The sequence below is a fragment of the Syngnathoides biaculeatus genome, chromosome 7 (assembly GCF_019802595.1).
Source record: "Syngnathoides biaculeatus isolate LvHL_M chromosome 7, ASM1980259v1, whole genome shotgun sequence".
Lineage (NCBI taxonomy): Eukaryota > Metazoa > Chordata > Actinopteri > Syngnathiformes > Syngnathidae > Syngnathoides > Syngnathoides biaculeatus.
In genome coordinates, this window is record NC_084646.1 from 4,286,222 (window position 1) to 4,298,609 (window position 12,388).

Below are 12,388 nucleotides of genomic sequence, written 5' to 3' on the forward strand. Positions count from 1 at the left end.
GCGAGTGCTTGCACTCATGGTGGCAAGCAATCATGAGGTTATCTACATGTAAAAGGCGCTTCTACATATGAAAAATTCATGTTACGAAACGAGTTCCGGAACGGATTGATTTTATAAGTAGAGGTACCACTGTAGAAAAAACTATTATTGAATACAAAGTATTCAATTATTTCTCTATTTAGGGAAAGTCACTAACAATGCATAAGTAACTATAATTGGACTTGAACTAGCTAACCAAATTATGAACTCTCTCAAGGAAAAATCTAGACTTACTTCTCTGGCTTTGCCATAGAAGGCCTCTTGAGATGCTGCCTCCAAAGATCCAATAAAGAACATTGGGTGGTTTTCTCCATACCTACAGAAAAAACACACACATAGCACACAAACATATTTTAAATGCTCAGTTTTGAAGTCCATTTGGTTCACATGGTAAAGAACATTTGCTGAGCTCACCTTGAAGAAAATTCAGCAGTAAAGTGCAGTAAGGCATCAGCTTCATTCTCACTATTCTCTGGCACTGTTAGGGCAAAATGGATTGAACAGTCAGCCCGACTGGATGTCCTATCAAGGTTTTAACACAATAGCTCAATCTGTCACTAGTAGCAACAGAATTAAACGGTTTTAACAATGGTTGGTCGTACATACTCATAGGCGTTTTCCGACTGCTGGAGGAGCCTGTTCCAAACATCTCTGAATCATCCACACTATACTCTGACGTGTCCTCAAAATCATCCCCCTCGCTGTCACTGATCATGTGGACATCTGCACACTGTTAATGAAAATAATTCATTCTAAAAAGCCAATTTCAGATGCATCAATTGACCTTATTCTCATTCTGTACTGTATGTATACACAGCACAAAAGAGAGAATAAGGCAAAACATAGCGCCCATGACTGCATTTGTTTATGTGAATCTAAATACCTCTTCAGCAGGCTCCTGGACATTGGCTGGTGAGGACCTTCGACAAACGGTGAGGTGATGGCAGGGATAGTTGATCCCAGAGGCAGCTAGCGTCATCTAAGACAGTAAATAACAAGCCATTGACAACTTACACCAGGCTTAAGATAAATAAGGTCCTGAAGTCATATCTGGGCAAACCGCAGTCTTTGACCAGTCCTAGCCACCTCTATGATGTAAAAAAAAACAAACTTATATTTTATTTGAAATTGCTGCTTTAATTTTTAAAGTGGTGCATAAATTTTAAGAGCAGTCCTATGCCCATGTGTGTGTAATGGGTACAAGCGAGCAAGAGCCATGACTTGTCTCTTCAGTGTTCCCAACTGAGCAGGAGTGACTTTTCTGATGCCTCTAGCTCTTTGTCACTTAGAAAATAACAAAAACAAATAAAAACACCCACTCCCATGCGGGACAAGGGAAATTGGTGCAATGCAGAGAGGAGATTCATCTAACCAATGATGCTGAGAGTGACCAGAAAAGGATGTGAGAAATTATCAATCCAATGCTACTGGTGATTGGCGGTGAGCTCAAAAAATGGTGCAACCAAATCATGTGCTTGTATGATCAACTTAAAAAGTACTACTTCAACTACTGCAAATGTTAGAGTAGAGACCTGCAAAGTGAGACAAAAGGTTGAAATCATGTAGAGATCTGAACAAAATTCAGGAGCAAATGAAAAAGAAATGCTAATCTATCCATATGGGACAAGTTGTATGGCGATTTCTAAAGCTTTAGGACTCCAGCAAACCACAGTCGAGCCATTTTCCACAACGGAGAAAAAAGAAACGCACAGTGGTGAAGCTTCCAAGAAGTGGCCAGCTGATCAAAATCACCACAGGAGTGCAGGGACGACTCATCCAACAGGTCATAAAAGACCCTACAACTACATCCTAAAAATTGGCCTCACTTGCCTCAGTTAAGGTCAGTGTTCATGACGCTACCATAAGAAAGAGAGCAAAAATGAAAAAGTTCCGACAAAAAAAAAAAAAAAAAAATTCTGGGCAAAAAGAATATTAAGGCTTATCTCAACTTTGCCAGAAGACATCCTGATGATCCCATGACTAAGGAAAATACTCAGTGGTCTGCTAAGACAAAATTTGAACTTTTTGGAAGGTGTGTGCCGCATTCCATCTGACGTACCAGTAACAGGACATCATCATAAAAGGACATCATACAAGCAGTAAAATATGGTGGTGGTAGTGTGACTGTCTGGGGCTGTTTTTCTAATTCAGAACCTGGAAGACTTGCTGTGATAAATGGAAAAATGAATTCTGCTGTCTAAGAAATGCTGAAGTACTGCAGCGACATCAGTTTGTGACTACAAGCTAAAACAAACGTGAGTTCTGGAGCAGGACAATGATCGAAAACACAGCACCAAATCCACCTCAGAATGCTGAAATAACCTCAAAATGCAGACTTCGGAGTGGCCTCGTCAATGTCCTGATCTGACTCCTATTGGTAAGCTGTGAGCTGTGGCATGACCTTAAAAAGGTGGTTCATGCTCGAAAACCATCCAATGTGGCTGAATCAAAACAATTCTACAAGGATGAGTCTGCCAAAATTCCCCCCCAGTGCTTTAAGAGACTCACCGCAAGCTATGGCAAACACTTCATTGTGGATGTTTCAGCTAAGGATGGCCCAACAAGTTTTTAGGTTTAAGGGGCAATCACTTTTTCTCACAGGGCCACACAGGTTTGGATTTTTTTCTCCCTTAAAAATAAAACACAAAAAAACATTTAAAAACTGCATTTCGTATTTACTTGCCATTGCCTAATATTTAAAATTGTTTAATTATGGGAGTCATTTAACTGTGGCAAACATGCAAAAAAAAAAAAAAATTAGGAAAGGGGCAAAAACTTTCCCACCACTGTATGTACTTGTTCTGTAAATTTAATGTGAACTTAAAAGACAAATGAGGAAATGTCTGTAAAAAGCAGATGAAGTACAAAAGGTAAGAAAAACTCAAGGTCCCTTTTTACTGAAAACTACAGCCTAACGAGCTACCAAGTCCAAAGTCAGGACTGAAAATGTCACAATGCAGTGGGGACTCATTACAAATGGTATCTGCAGGTTTTGGGCCCGAGGGATATCAACAATACGAGCCGTACAAAGCAGAATGAAACCGAAGACACCTGCTTTTAAAATGCGATGTGATCTGAGATTAATTGCCATCATATAACAATGTGGGGACACACGACGATAGAAAAAAATCTGAGTCAATATTTCCTCAACAAGATAACATCTTAATTGCCGTCAACAAAACCCATTAAAGGCATTACTGGCAGTACTATCTTGCAATCTCTTCCAGCCTGAATGATACCATTGTCCAAACGATACAACACTATATTCACTGACGTGCTAATTGTAAAGAGAAAGTGAATAGAAAAAGCCCAGATGCAGAGGTTTTTTTTCTGGGAGAGTGAATTTCTAAACAATAAGACTGAGTCAGGGCACGTAGGCTGGGTTAGGAGGAGAAAAGGGGCAGAGGAGTTGCTCGTCCCCTGCAGAGGTGCTGTGATCAGCTTGGATACACACAGAGCAGCTGGACGTGGTTGAATCAGGACACGATTACATGCAATGCCAATTGGGTCTGAAAAGGCCTGCACAAACCACAGGGAGTTTGTGTCCCCTTCCCAAAAAAAGTTGTTCATGCAGGCCTACACTTCTATGGGAGAAGGGAACCCACAATGACCGCTCGACCGTGTCAGCCACATCAAACCTTTGGTTTGTTTTGTGTTGTAGACGGAAAATAACATACCTTGATACAGTTTCTTGTGACTGCATACACTACACTACACGATTTTAGGAAACCTTTCAAAGATAAGTTTGCAGTGCGCACAAAATGTTTGGGAAAGTAGAATGAAAACCGTAGTGGTGTTTAAAAAAATTGGTTGTTAAAATGATAGGGATGTTAGTTTCATAAACTATTTTGATAACAACAGTCATTCACTTAAAATTGTCCAAATTCCATTTTTTCCAGTCTGTCAACAGTAAGTGTTCTACAGTTGCAATAGTCCTCTCTGAAAACCGACTGATTCGTGATCAGCTCGTGACCGCAGGTGGCAACCTGGAGAGCGCACGCCACCCTTTTCTGACTGAGGACCTTGGTCTCAGATTTTGAGGTGCTGATTCTCATCCCAGCCACTTGACACTCAGAAGCGAGCTGCTCCAGAGGGAATTGGAGATCACAGCCCAATGAAGCCAACAGAATCACATCAGCCGCAAAAAGCAGAGACGCAATCCTGAGGCCGCCAGACCGGACAGCCTCAACACCCGGGCTGAACCTATAAATTCTGTCCAGAAAGTTATGAATGTAATCGGTGACAAAGGGTAGCCTTGGCAGAGTCCAACGTTCACCAGTAACGACTGCAACTTACTACCAGCAATACGGACCAAACGCTGACACCAGACCTACAGGGACCAAACAGAGGGGGTTTGGTATCCCATACCCGCTACAAGCCTCTCCGAGGGACATGGTCGAATGCCTTCAAGTCCACATAACACACGGAGACTGGTTGGGCGAACTCCCATGTACCCTTGAGGACCCTGCTAAGGGTGAAGAGCTTGTCCACTGTTCCATAGCCAGTACGAAAACCAGATTGCTCCTCCTGAATCTGGGATTCAACTTTTCCTTGGATCCTCCTCTCCAGCATCCCTGAATATACCTTACCAGGCAGCCTGAGGAGTATGAGGAACACCCTTTTTAAAAAGGTGGACCACCAACAAAGTCTGCCAATCCATAGACACTGCCCCCGAAGTCCATGCAATGTTGCAAAGAGCCCAGCTCTGAGACCCCCGACTCTGCTTTCTCATGTGAAAGGGTGTCGGTGAAATTGAGGAGGTCTACGAAGTATCCTTCCCACCGACTCACAACAGTTGTTGTTTCAGGTGTGGACTTAAATCTATCCTCAGGTGTGCTGTCAATTGACTGCCATGTTTTCAGTTGACCTATCAGGAGCTTCCAAAACCATGACCACATCAACTGGGCTTTCCCATGTTCTTAAAAACCATAGTACTTTTTCTGTACGTAAACCTTTGACCTCAATAAAAATATAAAATTCTCTATGAAATTCTCTCATTATTGTAGCATTTAACAAAATAAGTATGATAATTCTGCCTGACCTGAAACAGGGGAGGTTTAGTTTAAATTGACTTCAGTGAGACAAAAAATGAAATGTGTGTTTTTGCAGTGTATGTAAAAACGTCTGGCTTTAACTGTATGTCCAATGTAAACCCTTTGAAAGAGTGGATGTGTTTGCTACTCAAGTATGTTTTATTATGACCAGTGCAAACATATTAATCTCAGAACATTGATTATCAACTCTAATATACGCAGAGTATTAACAAAACAAGTAAAAAGGTTCACGTGTGCGGTCTTAAATGTTTGAACAATAAAAATAGAAACTCCCATCGACTACATGACCAATAAAAGACGAAACAGATTGTGTTTCTCGTGTATTACCAATTAGTAGTGAGTGTACGAGAGTGTAAGCGGCACACCCTCGGAACACCAACGAAGAACACTTAACTGGATTGGCTCACATTTGCTCATGTAACATAACTCCACCTTGGTTCGCAATCTGGACCTAGGCGCGAAACATGCAATTCATATTTCCCAAAGTGGAAAGTGGTGGAAAACAACTTGCCAAAAATCAGTCAATAAACCTTTTAATGAATAAGAGGACAAAATAATCAGGGTCTGAGAGGATATCTCGAGCCACAAGTCTGATTTGAGAGGTGCAATAGAAGTGGGGGCAAGATATGTAGGTGTTGAGCCGGAAAAACACATAAATGGTCTGAGCCTTAAGGATATGAGGAGAAGGGTCCCCATCGAGTGGCAATCACACGTGTGAATCTTAACAGCGGCCGTCAAGAGAATCTCCATAAACCCTTTACTCACACAGCTCTCAATGAGAGGCTTTAGTTTGAGGGCCTTATTAAGTGTATAAATAAAGTTGATCACTTCCCTTGTCAAAAACAGCCTGCAGGCTTTGGGGCCTGACATTGATGCAAGGAGGAGAGGAGAAAAATTGGAAGAGGAGAGCCTCTCAATCCTCTTCCTCGCTTTGACCCCATGGCTTTTCCCGATGTTGAGGTACACAAGTGCAGCTTGAAAGCTCAGTGGTAAAACGTGGAAACAAGGCGTAAGCGCCGCAGGGCATGAGGGGATGGGGTGATGAGGTTAACCCCCCCACCACCACCAAATTGGCCTCTCCCACATCTCCACACAAAAGACCTGGCTCCTCTTTTTTGGATTCTTTTAATTAACACTTGCATTGAGGGTCCGAGCATTCAAAGGCCGATACAGGAAAAGAATGTTCTCCCCCCCCATCCCCTCCTCTATTACATTGCCTTGCACTCTTTTCCCCTTCTCCACTTTTCTTTTTCTCCCTTCATTCTTTCCGTGTTTCATTTTTTTCTTTTCTTGTGTACACAGTGTTTGGATTAGGGAGCCTGGCAGTTGTGTGAGATAATGACTGCTGACAGCTGTGCTGATGGTATCCACAGTTCACGTTCTATTTCTTTGATCCGACCGTGAAGAACAGTGGAAGTGTGACAAAATGTCACTATTGAAGAGGATGACTCTGATGAGATGTCGTTAAAAAGTTCCAGTCTCTGTTTTGGCGTTTCCTTAAATGTGCCATTAAAACTACAGCTGACCTAATGGAAATCCTTCATTTTGAGTACATGAAAAAAAAAAAATACATGAAGCTTTTTTCAAAAAGGGAAGAAAAAAAAATGGAAAATGCAACAGACGGAACTCGCAGCTGAATGTCACCTGAAGGCAGACAATCGAACGAGGGAGGTGTCTCCTGAGCTTGCAGCTCAGCCAGGTTGTTATGGAAACTAAAGCCCCCCTCAATACCTCCAAACAATAAAACTATGATTTCATACTAGAGGACGATTCCTTGAATGCCAGCCGGGAAATGGAGAGAGAGGCTGGCCTACAAGGTGAGGCATCTCTCGGGCTCTGCAGCATTAATACATTAGCAAACACCATGAAACACTACATAAATGTCAGCAATTACACGCTCGCAAGAAGGTTGTATTGTAGATGGGGTTGAGGGCTTGAGAAAAGAGGGGATGTAATGAAAAAATCCTGCCAATCACTCCTCCAGTCATGGAGGAAGTATTGGCAGTCACGACTATGAGGACAGCATGGAAAGTCTCCACAAGGTAACTACAGCAGAAAAACACATACAATAACAAAGCAAACTGAACAAACTGTTTGTCCGGTGATACCTGAGCATTATCCAGCCTGATCTAATTTCAAAGTTTCTTAGGACGTTGAATAACTTGGAGTACAATAAACAATGAAACACACTGAGTAATAGTGGTTCCAAGGTGACGCAACACTGACCAGGCAAGTTTCTCCAAAAGGTGATAATTTCTCTCTGACAAAGTAATTTCGTACACTCCAACAATACATGATACAATTACAGACCTCTTTTTCTTACCTCACAAAAACAACAGTGAAAAAATGGGGAACCATCTCAATGAACCTAGCAGGAGCACTGAAACTACTGATTCAAAACCTGCAAAAACACTGCTGCTTGCTGTGGTGAAAAATCTTAACATTACAGCAGAACCTCCATATTTCAAAAGAGCTACAATTGACCACAAAAAATAAAATAAAATAAAATAAAAAACTTGCGTGAAAATACACCTAACTGATGTTAGCAAGCAATACTTTACCAGAGGCCTAAAATCAGTTTGTTTGAAATTCTCAAGATAATCCAGAGAGCTACTTTGAAGTGCGTTCTACATCCAAGATGGTTAAAATGAGCAGGGACAGCAGGATAAAAAAATGGCGACTCTCTCTCCACCAACACACCCCATGAGTTATCTATGTGTATATGTCTAGACAAACACGTTTGTCATATGTGTTGCTGACGTTCCTCAATGTATCATTATACACTGAAAGTATGAGTCCTATCTTGGTGTTAGCCACTCAGGAGGCAAAGGCGGGTTGAAGGGTTATCGTTCCAAAAAAATAAGACTTTTTTTTTTCCGGACGCAATCAATTTTAATTGTTGCGGTAACAACTCTAAATTGCCCCTAGGTGTGATTGTGAGTGCAACGGTTTGTCTCTATTTGCCCCACGATTGACTGTCAACCAGTTTAGGGTGTACCCCGCCTCCTGCCCGTTGACAGCTGAGATAGGCTCCAGAACTCCCCGCGACCCTCGTGAGGATAAGCGGCAAATAAAATGGACAGATGGATGGATGTCTTGAATTTAGAACAAAATCAACATCAGGATTGTGTTCAACTTTGGAAGTTGCACTGTACTTGGCAGTTGATGTTACAGACATCTTTATTAGAGTTTGATACTCAACCCTAGACACCGTGAGTCTCAAATGCAAATACAGACAAATGCAAATTCATGCAGGAAAACAGTAATATAACACAATTAAAGAGGGGAACTAGACTTGAGTAGTAATCGATTCCACTGAAGGCAAACTGGTGTTTGACGGAAATGTAATCTAGGGCCTCTGGGCTGCCATGTTTATTGGCCCAAACCCCAAGAGATGAGATTGGGCTAGACTGAGCTAGACACTATCATTGGCTCCCTACCCACCTGCTTGGCCAGCCAAGGCTTTCTCTGTTAATACCTTCAGACGTTTCAATAAGGGGGCTGCGGCTGAAGCAGAGGCCATTATTACACTTCTGTCACTGCTTTTTAATATCTCTCTCAGGAGATACAAAGGCTACGTTGGGACTACTAGCCAGTCGGTAAAAAGGCATGAAACGCCTCTATAGGTTGCCATGGTCATCATATCCAAAAAGACCAAACTGCACTACTCAAGAGTGTGATATAATTTGTTATTGTGGTAATCACTTCGTAACGAGCTGTCAAACATGTTCATTCCCATTGAGCTACATCAGAGTATGACGCAGTACTGTAGTACTAACTACAACAACGACCTTGTCAAACTAATACCTCGATGATCAACTTTTTAAAGGAAGACTATTTGATTACATGGATATCATTAATATGTACTTGGTGGTAGTAGGTTTTCATTGCTTGGCGTTGATGGAATCACAAAGAAACCCACATTTCACGTTAATGACTGTCATTTAATTATTCACCATTTATTTAAATTGAAAGGTCTAATTTGTTTGTTCTCAATGTTAATTTAAGTCAATGAATGATTCATTCAGAACGGTATATGTATCACGCATATTACTGTACAAATATGAGGCACCATTAATTTTTTTTTGTTTGCTAGAATAATAATGTGTAACCAGAAATCAGATCATTCAGTAAATCCCAGACTGGTTGAACTTGGAACTGTTTGCGAGTGGGGGAAAAGAAAAAAAAAAAGAAAAAAAAAAAGCAAGTAATGTTTTGTGTCACAATTTAGTTTTTTTTTTCTTTGTATATTAGTTTTGTAGAGGATGTGGAGAGAAGATACCAATATAATTTTGTAAGGTCGAGAGTTCCATTACACAGTGAATTCCTGTATCAGTGCCTTTTCCTAAATGCTCCACAACTACTCTGAAAAGTCTTCCAAAAATTCCATCCATCCATTTTCTGATCCGCTTATCCTCATAAGGGTCACGGGAGTGCTGGAGCCCATCCCAGCTATCTTCGGGCAGGAGGTGGGATACATTCTGAAGTGACTGACAGCCAATTGCAAAACTAAATTCCAGTATAGGTGCCTTTACCTGAATGTTCCACAACACGTTATGGGTTCTTCTTTGGCCCATGGAACCTAAACTGAAATGATTTCTGGAAATTATTTTTGTATTTTGCGTATTTCTTTTAGTACGAACTCTCTTTTACTATAACAAAATAACGAAAAGGGCCATTAAAACAACAAAGGCAGCAGCCCACCTAAAATCTTTGCTGAGTAACGTACTGTACATGTACTTTTTTTTTTAACCAAATCTAAACTGAAATTGTAATAAAGTTGTCCTTGTGAATGCATGTCTGAGTAAAATAGAAGAAAATACCAATACCCCAAACTAAAAAAAAAAAAACACATGGATCACATGGATCTAAAATGAAAACATTAGCTCACCAGTGAACCTAAGAATATGTGCACAGCGGCTCAACAGTGTAGTATGATAAACCAACCCTTACAATTAGCATGGGAACACATACGCTGTCAAAGACAGGGTGAGACAAAAGGGGTCAGAGGTTCCTCGAGGTTCTGCTTCTGATCAGCTTGACTGTGTCGTGGATGAATGCCCGGGACCAGTGACCTTGGGATGAGTGAGGTCATCGAGACTCAATGATTTGAGCTATAATGTCCACAGATAGAGGGCACATGATGGGAGCGGTCTTTGACATCTTAATTAGCTTCTGACAGATGGCTTAGGTATGGCACGGTTCCGATGGATTTTGTAAGTATTATATAATGCCACCACATGTAAACCACAGACCGTGTAATTTTAATAAGTAATAAAGATCACAGCACCGGATTCAAACACAAGAGAACGTGTCCTTCAACCAAATACTCTATGTTACAACGAGGGCACATACTAGTTACATTTTTACACCAGATTGTACACACATAAATCACCCTCCACTAATATAAAATTAGCAACGAGAGAATTGGCTGTCATTTTTGTGGAATTTTCTAGAAAATATGGAATAAGCATTTCAACGCCCTCTAAACTACTATATAGCCAATAAATTCAGGAAAAAAACAATTATGATGACAAAAGTACATGACCTATTGTAGTAGGCTTTACACCATGGGTGTCTAACTCATTTTTATCTCGGGCCACATTGGAGTTTTGATTTCCTTCAGAGAGCCATTAGAACAGTGAAAGCAGATAGATATTGAATCACCAAATCATATTACAGATGAAGCAGATGAAGTGTCTACTTAAATGATTTTTTCATTTACAGTGTATATGGTACTTATTCTTTTCATTTACAGTATATATGGTACTTATTCTCTACTCAGGTGATGTATTCTAATCAGTCAGGTCAAATCATTACAACATGACAGAAATAATGGGTAGTAACTTCCTGTAATTAAATTACTTTATTGTATTTACTTGACACACACCAAAATTTTCAAGTATAATTCCACAGAAAGCTGACATGATACATACGACTGTGCTGGCACTAGCTTGCTTAACTACATAAGATGATTTTGTGCCTGCTTGTGAGCCAATATTGTATTAAAAGTACCGTATTTTCCGCACTATAAGGCGCACCCCCAATGAATGGCTTATCTAAAAAAAAAAAACAACAACATATATAAGGCACACTGGATTATGAGGTGCATAGAATAGATGCTACAGTTGAGGCTGGGGTTACGTTATGCATCCATTAGATGGAGCTGCACTAAGGGCTCAATATTGATCCATATATAAGGCGCACCGTCGGCTTTTGAGAAAATTAAAGGCTTTTAGGTACGCCTTATAGTGCAGAAAATACAGTACATGAACACACCTTAAGCAATCCTTAAATGAACGTCCTCTCCCAGCACCAGTTGTTATTGCCATCGTAACGATTGTATCCAGTTGGGATTTGAGTTGACAAAATCAAGCCCAGTGAGAGTAAACGACAGGATGGAATTTCTACGGAGGGGGGTGTCACCAACTGCCCGAGACAAATTCCTTGTCTGTTGTTACATACTTGGTCATTAAAGCTGATTCTAATGTGATGGTATCGGAATACAAGATTTTATTGCACTCATTATCACGAAAGAATTTGTCTCGTAGTCTGATCCAGGCATTGTGTATTGTCTCAGGCACCTTGTCTGTACCACACTGCTGTTTATTTCAATAACTTCATTGGCGCGCAGATATTTACAGTACTACATAAAAATACACATGACAAGGCGAAAAATAAACTGGCCTTTGGATTCAAATATACTGTACACAATGCCAATGCACAGTAAATATTTTTTTGCAGAGCCGATTAACGATCATCGAATTCTGACAATAAAGGTGATTAGCATAAAATACTAATTATTAGCCGATACCGTTCAACCCAATGAGATTGGTGTAAAGTGTATATGTGTGCGTGTGAACACATGCATGCATGCCTTCTTACAGAGTCATCAGAGGCTGATGTTGGCCATCCTTCCCACTGTTGATGCCGTACTGGGATGTTGGTTAAGTCTGAAACATTCCTCTTCACCTGCAAACAGAAGAAATAAGCCTTCTTTATACTCGTTTGTGTGGCGACCGCTATGATGTCACTGCGGCTCTCCCACACGTAGTTTGCCGCAGTTTTGAAAATGTGGTCCTATTTCTCTTACAAGTCAAAGGTGTCACTAGGATGGCCTTTGGCTAGGACGACAGCGTGGAGTTTCCTCAGCACAATTTGGTAATTTACAGGAGCCGTTTTTACTTTCCTTTCTGGAACAAGTAACAAAGAAACTAGTATGGCGACCATGGAAGCGTGTCTGCTTGAACAAATGGACTTAAATGAGCAAATGATACGTTTAATTATGCTGGAAA

The 12,388-nt window shown here is 40.7% G+C and overlaps 1 protein-coding gene across 1 annotated transcript in view; it reads right to left on the reverse strand.

Moving 5' to 3' along the window:
* faf1 (Fas (TNFRSF6) associated factor 1) overlaps positions 1-12,388 on the reverse strand; it is a 74,946-nt gene that overhangs the window by 36,212 nt on the left and 26,346 nt on the right. The window contains exons 8-12 of the mRNA XM_061824194.1: positions 11,979-12,065; positions 923-1,018; positions 646-769; positions 454-517; positions 274-355 (exon numbers count right to left, since the gene is read on the reverse strand). Coding sequence (XP_061680178.1) covers positions 274-355; positions 454-517; positions 646-769; positions 923-1,018; positions 11,979-12,065 — 453 coding nt within the window. The remainder of the gene's footprint in view (positions 1-273; positions 356-453; positions 518-645; positions 770-922; positions 1,019-11,978; positions 12,066-12,388) is intronic.